This window comes from Paramormyrops kingsleyae, chromosome 5 (assembly GCF_048594095.1).
Source record: "Paramormyrops kingsleyae isolate MSU_618 chromosome 5, PKINGS_0.4, whole genome shotgun sequence".
Classification (NCBI taxonomy): Eukaryota; Metazoa; Chordata; class Actinopteri; order Osteoglossiformes; family Mormyridae; genus Paramormyrops; species Paramormyrops kingsleyae.
This window is the reverse complement of record NC_132801.1, coordinates 8,887,006-8,902,202: the sequence shown is the minus strand read 5'-3', so window position 1 is coordinate 8,902,202 and position 15,197 is coordinate 8,887,006. Positions and strand designations below refer to the sequence as shown.

Sequence of the window (15,197 nt, the reverse complement as noted above, 5' to 3'; positions counted from 1 at the left end):
TCATATTAAAAGACATCAATATAACTGATGTCAGATCTTATATATGACACTTCACATTAATTGTTAAAGAGCGGAATCATAGAAGTTGCCCTATACCTACAGTAATAGCACAATTAATCAGTTTCTCAAACAGTAAAGGTCATTAAAGAGGTGCAAGATTTATTTTTAATTTACAAAAATCATAATCATACCAACATTAATGGCAACAATAGCAATACCATTCACACACAAAACATACTTTTTATCCTTGTAGTTCTTGGTTTTCATTTAGGACGTGGTATTTGGCAAGTATAGGACAACTGGGTTGATAAAAAGAGCAAGAAAATGGCAAATGTTTTAAAATAAAATTATGTTTCAATATATAAAGAAAATATAATACTGAAATCACAATGCAGTAAATTACAACAGTATCGATCTGGTATGACATGTAACAAACAAAAGGTAACTAAAAAAACATGAAATTCTTATGTTACATCTACCTTAAGATATTGATATTATATTAATATATAATATATAGATGGTGTGATACAGAGGTAATGCAATTATTAAAATGTTCATATAAACCAACTATGTATTGATAAGAATGAAAGTTTACAAATCATTAAATTGATTCATAAAAATCTGTTGGTGGTAATATATAATATGTACAAAATAATAATAGTAAAAATGAAACAATTCATTGACATTCTTGCATGCACACATACAGACAATCTAGCTATAAAGTACACTTTCCCCAAACTTGTATTACCATTAATACCATCCTGTACCATTGTCCAAGAAACCTACTATTATACTTTTCACAAAATAAATTATACAACTACCTGTTACATGACAAAGTACTTCTCAGACACAAAAGACAAGATTTACACTCACTCTCATATATACATATAACTTGATTGTACAAATTCTTAGGAGAAAACCTTATTTTGTGAAAGAATTCTTTCAGGGCTGACCTTAAACAAAATTTCCTGTAAATATACAGAGATCAGAATATTTTAATTCCAGTACTTACTATGGCGATCTGTACACAAATAAGCAGTTTTTTATTATTATTTCAACACTATTACTGCTGAATTAACTTTTGCTGTGTGCAGTGTAACACAAGCTCTGAGATTTCTTTTGTGCATTCAGTTAACTGACAAATTAGTAATACACTTCACAGATTTATTGGAATGATTATACTATACTGCAGTAGCTTACAGTAAGTAATGGAATTTTTCCATGGCTTACTAAAAAGAGTTAGGTCAAATTTCAATTGACTGAGGAAAATTACATTTGGTTAATGTAAATATGAGACCAAGTAGTCCATTTTTATAGATTTACAATCTGTCTCCATTTGTTAAGAGGTCAGTTCATGTGCATTTGGCAAGGTTGTGAGAGGAGAGATTGTGTATTGTAGTAAAAATATAGGTACAGAACATTTAAGTGGAATGAAACCCTCTGAGCATGCAGTGATGGCATCACAATACAAACTTCTATCACCGTTTCTGTACCTCAGCACTACATGCTCTCTGACACCCTCACTCACAAGTTGCTCTCCTGTGTGTCACCAGAGGGGGCAGTAGAGATGGGGTGAAGGCCTCCATTATCATTGAGCCTCTTGGCACGATATGTTTCATAGTGGATATTGTGAGTCACTTCTTTGAGGTCTTGCAGGTGAGACCTACAACACAAAAGACATCAGTAAAACGCTTAAATCACCTATCTTCGCCCCGTTATAATTTATTGGTCCTTCAATGCAGAAGCCTGAATGAAATCTTATTATTCAATGTTCCACTGCCATCTCACATGGTTTGGTTCCCCATCAGACCTTTGTACATCAGATAAATATTTAATCTGAATGAGAATTTGGAAACATTTTTGTAAATATTTCTTTTTTGATTATCTCACCTGATCAAGAAATCTCGCAATTGGGCAAATTCACAGTGAATTGGATTTTCAACTGCAAAACAAAAGAAAGCGATAATGAATTACTAGTATAAATACACAGCAAAAGTACTGTAAGAGTTCAGAAGCTTAAAAAGGTTACAAATAATAAACAGAGGGAAGCTACGTGATTAATGTGATGATCATTTGATTTACACATGAATAAGGATAAACACTTTAACAGGGAATCCTATGATGACACAAACCTATCCATCCATTTTCTGAAACCACTTAATCCCAACTGTGGTCGCACATCCTGGGAACAACGGGCACAGGCAGGAACCAACCCTGGCCAGTCGCCAGCACTCCACAGGGCACACACACTCACACAACTACAAGGCCAATTTAGACTCACCAACCAACCTATCCTGCACGCTTTTGGACCGTGGGAGAAAAGTGGAGCCCCTGATGAAAATGGGGAGAACGTGCAAACTCCACACAGAAAGGACCCAGGACCGAGCCCAGGACCCTCTTGTGGGAGGCAACATCTCTAACCATTGCGCCACCGAATGCAGTAATTACTTATAGACTGAGCTGATGTTTGAAATGAAATGAAGCTTCATTTTCCATCTGTACATCTTGTGCTCCCTCCATTTTAAGATGTACACACACAGACACAAGCACGCACGCAGATACAGCTTTTTGCTAACTACGCCATTATCTCAACTCAAAATGAAGTTATGAAGTCTTGAAATGACTAGACTTAACCTGAGTCATGACAAAGAAATGTCTCTTTAAGCTTAGATTTTGCTCAGGAGCATCTTTGACATTGATGAAATGATATTAATGAAGTGCTTTCTAAGAAAGGCATTCTTCATATGTGCAATCTGTCTCATTACCAGTTCCTTGTAATGACTGTCATGGCAGTAGGAAGTCGCTAAGGAGACAGTTTTGTAGTGTATACAACTTCTATACAAGACTACAAGCATAACCAAGAAGGAAATTTACTCTCCTGTCAACATTTAATAATATTTATTCCCTGTTCAGAAGCTATTTATGTACCAGGATAATGGAACCTCATCTAAATTCTCTGTGACCTTAATACAATGTTGAAATTGTTTGGTACCCAACTGGTTGGCTAACTAGACTTCTTTGCATGGTTATTTTCATCTGAGCACCAAGAGAATAGTTGCACAGTGTGGGTATTGCTTAAGTAAATAACCACTAATAATGAAAGGAAACGGGAAAATACCGTCTACTGCATGCAACACACTGAATCAGCTGAAAACTGAAAGTGATCACAAAATCAGCAGTAATACACACCAGGATATTTTGTGCAAAAAAAGCAACTTTAGTATTAAATAGTCATGTGTATGACAGTAAAATCACAATCCAAATCGATAAATAACACATTAGCAGCAAGAATTCAGCCCTACCCAAAAAAAATATTGTGCATTTCTATATTTTCACATGAAAGATTTTTTTAAATTTTGTATCTTACACATCTGCTACTTATTCCTGAGTGGGAATAATGTACAAAGGCATCCTGTTTCTGTCATTCAGATGTCACAAATGCTCTTTTCAGAACCAAACATTACAGAATTTGTGCAGATGGGTTAGAGAAAAAAAAAACCTTGTTAAGAACTGACCTTCAACCACTCCCCAGGGCGTCTTCCTGCCCAGGACCCGTTTACCATTAACCTGGTATTCCTTATCACTGCCCACCACTGCGAAGGGCATGGCCTCCTGCCAAGTCAACGAAAAGCTAGTCATACATCTGGGAAGGTAAAGTAACGCAGGAGTACGCTACTACAGAATAGCATGGGAAGGTAAAGTAACGCAGGAGTACGCTACTACAGAATAGCATGGGAAGGTAAAGTAACGCAGGAGTACGCTACTACAGAATAGCATGGGAAGGTAGAGTTACGCAGGAGTACGTTACTGCAGAATAGCATGGGAAGGTAAAGTAAAGCAGGAGTACGCTACTACAGAATAGCATGGGACGGCAAAGTAACGCAGGAGTACGCTACTACAGAATAGCATGGGAAGGTAAAGTAACGCAGGAGTACGCTACAACACAATAGCATGGGAAGGTAAAGTAACGCAGGAGTACGCTACTACAGAATAGCATGGGAAGGTAAAGTAACGCAGGAGTACGCTACTACAGAATAGCATGGGAAGAAATGATGTGACACTGGGGAGATTTTACAGAGAAGATGCTAAATTAAGAGCAGAGAACTAAAGAAAATTCATAAATTCACTCAAAGAAAAGATTTTTTTTATTACCCTGATCTTATCATTGTCGCTCTTGTCCTCCATGTCTTCATCAAACTCTTTCTGGGGGTAAAACTCTATGCCAGATATTTCCAGTTCCTTTCTTACCTATGAAAAGAAGACATTTGTTGTATTATCAATTATGTTATGATATGAGCCATGAACATGTCAGATATATTTAACAATGAATTGATATATTAGTATTTCTGGCTTCTCATTAGCTGCCTAACCCTCTGTTTGAATTCAATCTTCTCCTCCACTGTCAGCGTGTCGGATTTGGCAATGACCGGGATGATGTTCACCATGCGACTCAAATTCTTCATGAACTCTGTGTCCAGCTGCCGCAGACTAGAGGTAGGTGAGAATGAACGAGAACCAATCAATGACATGTCGGAAGGTGACAGGATGATGCCAAAAATCAACAGTCACTGATCTGGACATTACACACAGCTCAACAGAAGGAGCCCGTGTGTCACACTTCCACAACAATATGGATGCTGAAGCCTGTACAATCAGGCAACATGAGATGCAAGAAAAACCTGAAGATGCACATATTGTAGCAATTGTAGCTATTTTGAAAATATCCATATCAAAACTTGACTAATTTATATAACTGTATATTTTAGCAAACAATTTAAGTCAAGTGCCTTTCTGAATAGATGTGAAAGCAGGATTGTGAAGAAACAGGTACCTTTGATGACTTTAAACTCTAGTTCTATCACAGACTCTTAAGACTACTGTGCAATGCAAGGTACTGTAAACAAGTGTATTCTTGATTAAATCAAGCCTGAACTTTCACTTGAAACACAATGACTAGACTATCCTATTTTGGGCATATTATGAGAAAACTGCACATTAGAAAAGACCATAATGTATTAAGGCAAACTTTAAGGTAACGGAGGAAGAGGACAACCAAACCACAAGGTGCATGGACTCAATCATCACAGCAATGAAAGGGCCACTAGGAAGGCTGTATACCCAGACAGGATACGAGGTGTTCTGGAGGAATGCAATCTAGATGGCTGCCAGGTGTCAACACCAACGTGACAGCAGCTGATGACAATAGCAATGCTACTCTGAAGACCTCCTGGATGCATAACTGGTAACCTTCAAAACAACTGTTAAGTTCTTTCATTCTACTAGGTATATTTGGGGGTAGTCCTGTTCAAATGGCCTCTGCTCTAATAGTGTCCCAAAGACCTGGAGTTTTGTACAAGACTGTGAGGAGAGGGACATTTTTACTGTCTCCTGTATGCTGTATTTGCCTATCTCAACCAATCGTGCTGTAATATATTTTGTATGCAATTCCCACATAATGAGTTTCCCCCAGGTGCAGGCTGAATAGACATATCCTGTGATGTCATCATCTAAATGTGAGCTCACAGTGATGTCATAAAGGCATGGGCTCCTACTGGAGCTTGTTTGGATTAATAAAAAGGCAATTTAAGAGGATGCATTTAGTTTACACTTACGAATGTCCAGTAGGAGAGATGAAGTAGAGGCAGCAGTGCACTCTGGTGTCCGGTATGCGTTTCTTGCGAGCAATATTAACCTCCTCCTTCAGAAATTTTTCATATTGCTCATTGATGTACTTTGAAATGGGATCCCAGCTGCGAGGTGAAGGAACAGTGAGAGAATTGCAGTTAAAAATAAACTGATAAATCTAGTCACACACTCTGCATTAATACATTCAGCGCTCAATGATTCATTATATACTGAGCTACAGATTCAGTAAAACATCCCACAGGGAAACTCATGGATTAATGTTTACCTTATTTTACCCATAATCCAGTTGGTGTGACCATATGCAGCATCGAGCTGAGTGCTAATTGTCTGCCATGTCTGCTGGTCACTCGTTCTCCTTTTGATCTCACTCTTAAAAAAATGCACTCTTACCAGTTTTCATTGTTGATCTGGTCTCCAAAGCCTGGAGTGTCAATTACTGTCAACTTCATCTTCACTCCACCTTCTTCGATCACTGGAAGATTAAAATTTTATTATAATAAGTCTAATAATATATGTAATTATTCATAATATATAACATAGAAATATATCATAATTGTCCATAAACATTCCTCTATTTTCCAGTTTAAATCCCATGAGAGACTTTTGTGGGGATACCTACTCCTTGAGAATGATATAGATCTACTGACCCCAGAATGGAAGCAGAAATTATAAGAGGACATCCTCCATAAAAGCAGAACACCTATTGAAGAGACTCCCCTATTTCTATGTGTGCCGGAGGCAACTCAAATTGAGTAGGCGCCTGGATATCAATCTTAAGAGTCACTTATCCTGAAGAGGAATAGCACGTTTACACTGATCACTGCCTCTTGCTTAGTTATTCCAGCAAGTTGAATGAAGGGTAGACAGCAAGGTAGCAGCTAAAAGAAGGACATCAATATAGGCTCGACCTGAGTAAACGTTTCGGAAGAAAATGGGCTGGAGCCAGATCAAGCAAAGGTCAAAGGTCAACAGCCCAGACAAGTCAAAGTAATAAGCATTAAGGGTGTTTAGTCCTACAGACTGGACCTTGTAAATATGAACAGGAATTCACTTTACATGTTTATCAGACAAATAACCTCCTTTTGCTAGACTTTTCAGTTCTATATTACATTTGGAATGGATATTGGTATGAAAAAAGAGAAAAGTTACAATACCTGAAATCTCAGGGGTACAGATGATATAAAATAATTAGGACATGTATGAAAACTTTACAGTGGTTAGGTTAAGCCTGAAGAAAACCTTCAAGGCGCCGCACTCACAGACTCGAGGAGGAACAAACACAGAGGAACAATTCTTGGAATTCCTCCAAACAGTCTTTTTATTTGTCAAATTGACAATTGAGCTGTGAGGTAAATAAAACTGAGGTAACTGATAAGTGCATCATCATTCTACTCTACTCCAAGACCACATCAAGTCCCATTTAGGCAGCACACTGTATCTGTAAGATCTCAGTTAGGATGAAAAGGCGTCTTTGAGGGAAAAGAGATACCAGTATGGTCTGTAGAATGATGTCAATCTGTGTTTCTCAACCCACTCCTCAGGGATCCTCAGTCGGTCCATGTTTTTGCTCCCTGCCAGACAGCTTGGAAGGGAGCAAAAATGTGGACTGTCTAGGGGACCAGTCTCAGAAACACTGACGGAGACATAAAATAAAACAGTGTTTTTGACCAGAATCACATCGTATGACATCGAAAATGTGCAGATTAGCTCCAGGAAAGAGCTGCTTAAGACCATTTTGCAAGCCAGCTGAGGCAGCTGAGAACAGAGAAATAACCACTGATGTCAGCCGTGCATTTGGGTGGGTGACATACAAGCTTCTCAGAGTGTTTCCTGGACTTCTCACTTTACAGCTGCCAGTAAACAAAAACACTAAAGCTTTGCAGTCCCAGAATGGCACAACAGTAGAGGATAGAATTACTGTGGGCAACTACACAGACTCACAATTAACTCTCACAGATGCCCAGGGTAAATGGCAAAAGTCCTGATCAGCACTGACAGCCTGGTTCTTTTGATGTAGCCTTTAGCATTTAGCCAGGCTCTGAGGCTACTGTCAAACCATGTGGCCAGAGTTGTCTGTTTGATATCCCCACACTTGGGCCTCCTATACAGAATAGGAGAGGGTGCTAAATATTGGACTTTTAAAATGGCTAACAAGGTGTCCTCTAGGGTTTCAGGGCCTAAAGTAACCATGAGCCACAGGAATCACACTTGGCCATGTGACAGGGGCCTGTGGTGCCCAGGCAGCAGAATCTCAGTGCCATATTGCGGAGGGCTGAAGAAGAGCTGTGGCCAAGACTATACCATCGTAAGGGCATTGTAGAGGCGGACTATGCCGAAATCACTAGGCCTGTTATGAAGCTTGATATTCATCTTTGGTGCATATTTAGAAGACCCTGCTGCAGCTTCCACATGCTTCAGTCAGGACTGTTGAATTCCGGAAGGTAAAGTACCTGAAATTGATTATCAAAGCAGAAGCTCTTGGAAATCTTAAAAACCCCAAATAAATATACCGCATTGTACTGTCCGTATTTACAGACAAGTCCACAACTCAGGTCATACTATGAAACTTAACAAATATGTTATGGACAATCCTCTGAAGAGCTTTTACAGCACTAAATATAAACCTAATAGAATCTGACTTTCAAACTCAAACAAAGCAATCCAATTTACATTTTATAGAAATGCTTGTACAAGGGAGTCAACACAGATTAAGCAGACTGAACATGTGCGATGCATGTGTGAGAAGGACTACTGTGCTAAGACAACTCAGAGAGGAAATTCAAGGGTCCTGAATCCCAAATTCCCAAATTCAAGGGTATTCAATCCCAAATACCCAAATTCAAGGGTATTCAATCCCAAATTCAAGGGTCTTAAATCCCAAATTCAAGGGTCCTGAATTCCAAATTCCCAAATTCAAGGGTATTGAATCCCAAATACCCAAATTCAAGGGTCCTGAATCCCAAATTCCCAAATTCAAGGGTATTCAATCCCAAATTCAAGGGTCTTAAATCCCAAATTCAAGGGTCCTGAATTCCAAATTCCCAAATTCAAGGGTATTGAATCCCAAATACCCAAATTCAAGGGTATTCAATCCCAAATTCAAGGGTCTTAAATCCCAAATTCAAGCCCATTGATTAAGAATTCTTATGGCTCTACAAATTTGGGAATAGACAATTTACTTAGAAATTTATCATATAAAATATGTAAATTAAGGCAGTATAACATTACATTTATTTAGCAGATGCTTTCATCCAGAGCAACATATGGTTGAGGAGGCAGGGGGCAGACTGTCCCTGGTGCGACTGGGGGCCTAATGGTGACATCACTCAGCCAACAGCGGGATTTAAACCAGTAACCTTCCAGTCATGGGCACAATGTCCTAACCTGCTGAGCCACACACATAAATTATTGACAACTGAGAGTCAAAGATCTTTACTGCTGCGGCAGCCTGCGTGTTGTGTTCATAACCATATAAGATGTTATTAAAATGGGTCAGGGAAAACACCTTCAGGCCACAAGCACATTTTGGGACTTGAACATGCAACCTACTGAATGTAAGTCAAGGCCTCAAACCTCTGCACTTGCTTTATCTTTGCAGTAACTGCTCCCACAGGGTTTTCTCTGACACCAGTGCCTGAACCCTTTCCTTACCATGGGACACGGCTTTGATCTCCACAGTCCTGGGGATCTTCTCGTCACGACTCCACCCTGTGCTCCTTCTGCTGACCTGAGATTTGAACAGCGTATTCACCAAGGTGGACTTCCCCAGGCCACTGGTGCCTAGAGGCAAGTAGAAAGGGTTAAGACATCAGCTGATGCACCTGAATGCCTTTCAGTTGTACAGCTGGGTGTCACAGAGGGTGTAATTCAGGTAAAATGCAGCAGTGGGGTCCGTTATGACCCCCGAATCACATGTCCTTAAGAACTGCACCCCTTATTATGCTGGAGGTATGTTGTTTATTTAAGATCAAACCAAATGAACATAATTATGATTTACTTTCAATGCTATTGACCAGGCAGTTTTATTACGATTTCAAAAATTTATTATACAAACCACAAAAAAAACCACATCATCTATAGATTTAATGCTGTTATAATGCTGAATCCTTACATACTGAAACATAACATACTGAATTATAGCACTTAGGATATTCTAATTACATACAATGTCTAAATGCCTAATCTAAAATACCTACAGACACAATATACACTTACTGGCTTAAAAAAACACTTAAGCATTAACTCCAGAGCGTCATAGAATTTTCACAGTAAATCTTTCTCACCCACTACCATGATGTTAAAGTCAAAGCCAGTCTTCATGGTTTTCTTCCTCATTTGTTCAATGATGGTATCAATCCCAATATATCCCAAGAGCGAGGACCCTCCACCTGCCCCCTGACCCCCGACACCTGAGCCCTGAGAGCCATGGACTGATGAGATCCCAGTAGGTTTAGCAGGGACTGCGGGTTTGGGTCTGACTTCTGGAGGCACAATTTCAGACATATCTGCAGGTAAAATGGGTGGAGTGGATGATCAGAAACTGGAATCGGGCATTAGCTGGACACAAAGCAATATGATTAACTGAACAGAAAGTTCTTGCTGGATACAGTGTTTTGATTTACGGTTTATGACGTAAATGTGGCCACACGTCACATTAAAACGGGATTACATAAACGCAAATGCATGTACAGATACATATAAAATCTATGGGATTCATATCACACTTAAAAATGCACTTCACGCCAAATGCTGTGGTGACTAAATGTTTCGGTCATTTTCAGCAACCAAGCAGCAATCCCGTTATTTTATGTACCACCTCGTTAGCATCGTTAATCTGTACAACGCGACGCTAGTTTATAGTTCAGTGACATTTCTGATTTATGTTATCGCAAAGAAATGTCCTTCAGGTATCGTTCACATCTCATTCTAGTCCGTATTGCATATGCAGTGTTTTAACGACTGCCTTCCTCGCGTTATGCTGTCTGCACCTTTTTGGTATTTTGACCCTTTACTCCTAATAACTCTTGATTGATTTTCGACATTAAAGGTTGACATTAAATTACTCCCCGTTAATAATACAACACATCACATGTTGGCAAATTTCACACTGCATGTGCACAACGGACACTTATTTTGATCATACCAGTCCACATTCATGCATTCATGCATTATGCACCGCGTCCCCTGTAAACCCTCCCATACTGTATATCTTTGCTATCTATTGTCTTACAACTGGAATAAAACAATGCACTTCAGAGTATTAATCTGTCGGCTACATTGCTAACAATGTTTTTCACTGCTTAGCGACTTACCAATTGTTCGTTACGAGCGCTTACCCCAAAACTGTTACAAAAAAGGAATGTGTGTTTCCTGTTGCCCAAAAATAACAAATATACGGATGATGTTTAATACAGATGGACAGAGGATGTACGGTTTACGATGAGGGTCATGTGACCAGCCACCTTTCTCTCTTCTCTTTCTCTGATCAGTCGACAAGCCTCCACCTACTAACCCCCCGCCCCCTTTTTTTGGTTGTCAAAGCAACGGGAGGAGAGAGGACCGACGGATGCAGCGCGCATGTTCAAAACAATGGCAGCCCTCCGCTAAACACATCAGGTTTATTTGTCGTTAATGAATCTAAGGTCCGTTTAAATTTGCGCTCTACTGACAACGGCGTAGTATAGAGTTTGATATTGGGGGCGGGGGAGGGGGGCGCTGAACAACTTTAGAATTTAAATAAAAAGGTATTTTTATTGGGTGGATGAAATTAAATGTTGGGGAGTACGCATGGCAAATGCATGGCCACCCCTGGTTCCCATGTCCCGATCAAAAATAATATTATTGGTTTCTGTTATTATGGTTCGGGTTATATGTGTGCGTGTGTACGCATGTGTTAATTTAGTTTAAAATTAATTTCAAATTAGAACAGCAATCAGGGCATTTTGCTCAAACTATTTTCTGTACAGTACAGTGACACTAAAAGAGAAATTGTTTAGTACTTACAAGGTTGTTGTTCGCCGGTAGTGTACAGTTTGCTGAGTGCGACCTACATCGACATTCGAGTGTCTAGTCTGTAGTTCCCTCTGAGTATCTCTGTCTTGCTCCTCCCTCCTTCACTTCCTGCCCCTCATCTCTCTTTTATCTCTCCCTGTTTCTGTCTGCCTGGAGCCAAGGTGATAAGACACACGCAGTCTGGTCATCTCGCTCAACTACAGTCATGTGCTTAAATGTTTGAATGTGACTGCCTTCGACATTCTTCGCGTCTGCATCCAGTCCTCTATATAGCGTTAACCAATTAATATATTTTCAATAAATTTTAGCTATTTGCATCACAATTTCCTGCACTCACCTGTTACGGTACATTCAGCAGAGTGCTTGGCGTCTTCAGGGGTACCTAAAACCACTGATGAAGATAAGGCCAATCCACGCTTTAGAAAGGTGCTACGGTCATGACCTCGTCCTTCTTTCTTCTGCAGGCCTGTTTTCTGAGCATATGGTATAACAAGAGACTCTTGGCCGACGCCAGGCAGCAGGCCCAGTTTTGCAATGTTTATTGGTTCATTCTCAAGGCAGCTGCACAAATCAGTCTCCTCATTATTTGATGGATTTGGCAATTTGTTGGGGGGCAACATATCAATTTCTGAGCTCTTCCCTCCCCCCGAGTCCTGTGGTCCAGCTCTGGATTTGGATACCTGTATGCTGTTTTTAATGCCAGCATGAATTGATCTTAAATGTAGGTTAGAGTCTTTACTCAGGTCTGTCAAACATTTCGAAGGTCTTGGATTCAGCTCAGTGCATGTCTCCCTCCAAGACGCCTCAGAAGCAGCGACTGTGTGTAAAACGTCACAGAGATCATGTTGATAAACCACAGTGCTGCGAGTGGGGCACATGTCGATAGGATACGCTTGTTTCAGCCGATTCTCACTATAGTTACGTACATTTATATTACTTGTTCTATAGACAGTATTTTCACTCTCATCTTCTTTTACAATACCTGGGGATAAAAATCCACGCTTGGGATTGTTACTCTGGCTAGAAAATTGACACAGTTGGTTCTTAAACGATTCCGGCTTTTTTCTTGATAGCAAAAGCATTTTGCTGGAGGTGGGAAGAGATCCCAGCTTCGATGGAGGAAGGCAAGGAGTTCGGCACGCTTCCCCGTATTGTTGCCTTTCTATGCAGAATTCTGTGTTATCAGTGCGAGTTGGTGTGTCGCCTTTGGCCCTCTGATTGAGTGGTTTGAGGTTTCCCGAATTGTCTGCATTGTTGATATGTCGATGCTGGTAATCATGACCAGTTAGAACACATCCCTGTTTTCCATGATTTCCTTGTAAGGATTCAGGCACAGGAGGATTGAGGTAGACTTTGAAGTTATGAGGGGGTGGCGGCAAAGGTCTGTTTGGAATATTCTTTTGCTGTGGTGCGTACTTTGGGATTTCCCTGGTAACAGGGCACTCCAGTGCAATTTTATGTTCATTAAACGGAGAATAGGCCAGACTTAAATCATGTCCTTTACTGGCTGAAGTTCTGAGCCCTTGAAACCTTAAAAATGAGTGTTGGTCCTTGTTTTTCAACCCAGAATTTCTACCAGGGTCCGGCTCTTTCGAACATTCCCTTTGGGTAGGTGAGATGCTGAAGCTAGATTTGGAAGCACTTTTCTTTAATACCAACTCTGCTTGATATAACCCAGAATCCTGAGGTCTGTTTTGCAAGGCATTAATTTCCCTTGTATATTTTTGATTAGGATATAAATATTTAGGTATGATCTTGTTTTGATTAGAATTAGAACTCTGCATACTCTCTTTAGGCCATGGTTTGGTAAAGTTTGCCATAGCAGTTTGGTTCTTCGCTGTCCTTTGGCCAGGAGATTTGTAAAGCTGCCTGGACCTTTGTCCCCCTCGGCCCCTTTCGCTGTGAGTAAGACTTGTAGGGCCCTGATTCATATGAAATGGAAGCAGACTTAATATCGACTCTTGGCTCCTGTCCGCTGAGGGCAGCCTTTTCTGACTTATCACCGTGGCGGAGTTTGTTTTGGGTTTACATGTGACAGGTGCATTAACCTTTTTCCTTCCAACATCACGATCCAGAGTGGAAGCTAGACCAGGCAGGTCAGGAGATTTGTTTGTCTGCCTTGACCTAGTCATCCCCCAAGTTGGTTTCGAAAGCTTTGTGCTTGGCTTTGAAATCGACGGATGGAAAATAAATGATAAGGACTCAGATGCAATGGAAATGGATGGAGCGGACTTTTTGCTAGGGGTAGAAAATGCAATAAGGAAAAAAAAAACACAAGCAAAACTCAAATAAATAAAATACAGTACATGAGTATCTGTGTGCCGATAATGATCTGGTGTTGTGGTGGGGCGCATACCTCGTGATGACTGTCGGCGGCTTATTCGACGTCTGCAATGGGAGACCCTTGCTGTCAAAGGAAGTGATCTGAATGGGCCTCTTTTTGATGACAGGAGAGGACAGCGGAGGAAGCTGAGGCAAACATGGAGGTGTCCCAGGAGGACTGGAGAGGGCAGGAACTTGGGATGAAGGGATCCCTGTGTGTTCTAGATTGTCACTGTTCATTGTAGGGCGACTTCAACATAAAAACGAGCAAGGAGAAACGGATATGGAACAATAAACAAAGCATGACATTAAAAATGAATGGATGAGACATAATAAAACAGACTGAAAGCCAAAGAATAATGGATTTTCTTTTGAGACATGTGCACTGCAGAAGTTAGTAAGCAGGACAGTGCGACACGTTGCACCACTGTTACATAAATCACACATTAGGTAACACAAATGTATTTAAGCTGACTGTAAAAACACATACCACATCATCTGAGTGGAGGGATAAAAAGTATAATGGAAGAAGTTAAGTGTCGGATGAGAAAATATACATTGTTCTTCAAATGTGATTGCAAGGTATATTATTAATCCATCCAGGGACTATCCCAGCCTTGTGTGCAGTGATGCTCGGGATAGGATACACTGCAAGCCTGACTGGAATATGCAGTGGGAAGATGCCTGGATGGATTAGTGATGCCTGTTGGCCCCTATTCCCTACTACAACCACACCTCAGGTTCCTCACACATTTAGAAAATGTCAACTTTGAAAATGAGCTCTGTAGATGATAAAAGAAAATATATGACTAACCTGGGAATCCGTGTCTGTGTTCCTATTAAGTGGAGAAACAAGTGAGTAGAAGGACAGTGGATATCAGGAAGTAGTGGGTTCCCAGTGCATTCCCTCCATTTTTCTGATCTATGGCTGCTCTGTTGAAGTCACCCACGCTCATCTCCCTGCCCACTGACACTGGGTTTGTTCATCAGGGACACTGAGGGATGGCAAGAAGCAGTTTGGGGAAATAAGGGATAACAGATAAGGAAGAAGTAAACAAAATAAGGATATGGGCAGTGGGTATTTTTTGTAGAAAGCCGTCAAAGAAAGGACAGAATATCGTCTTAGGAAAAGTTTTACAAAAACAGTAATGTGTTTAGTAAATGTACCTTTGTAAAGGTTTGAACTTTAACATGCAGATGGTGCAATGCAAAACAAA

General features: G+C 40.3%; 1 protein-coding gene across 5 annotated transcripts; it reads right to left on the bottom strand.

The window, feature by feature from the left end:
• Positions 1-138: 138 nt before the first annotated feature.
• On the bottom strand, positions 139-14,868 carry septin3 (septin 3). Of its 5 annotated transcripts, none has more exons than XM_072712037.1 (10): positions 11,996-12,450; positions 9,930-10,151; positions 9,298-9,426; positions 6,037-6,118; positions 5,613-5,750; positions 4,371-4,488; positions 4,153-4,248; positions 3,516-3,612; positions 1,891-1,942; positions 139-1,663 (listed from the first exon to the last, which is right to left on the bottom strand). In XM_072712037.1, exons 1-10 carry the CDS (start codon positions 12,276-12,278, stop codon positions 1,525-1,527), a joined length of 1,356 nt encoding a protein of 451 aa, XP_072568138.1. In that variant the 5' UTR covers positions 12,279-12,450; the 3' UTR covers positions 139-1,524. The 5 variants fall into 5 exon arrangements, with proteins under 5 accessions (XP_072568138.1, XP_023670409.1, XP_023670408.1 ...); XM_023814641.2 differs by lacking the exon at positions 11,996-12,450 and adding an exon at positions 11,650-11,788; XM_023814640.2 differs by lacking the exon at positions 11,996-12,450 and adding an exon at positions 10,959-11,158.
• Between the last annotated feature and the right edge of the window lie 329 nt (positions 14,869-15,197).

Bases quoted from the DNA above. Each gene is read 5' to 3' on its own strand.
- septin3 (XM_072712038.1), bottom strand. From the start codon at position 14,220: ATGAACAGTGACAATCTAGAACACACAGGGATCCCTTCATCCCAAGTT. The intron at 13,897-14,014 runs GTATGCGCCCCA...TTCTACCCCTAG, and splicing joins CCGCCGACAGTCATCACGAG to CAAAAAGTCCGCTCCATCCA. The intron at 9,427-9,929 runs GTGAGAAAGATT...ACTTGCCTCTAG, and splicing joins CTTTAACATCATGGTAGTGG to GCACCAGTGGCCTGGGGAAG.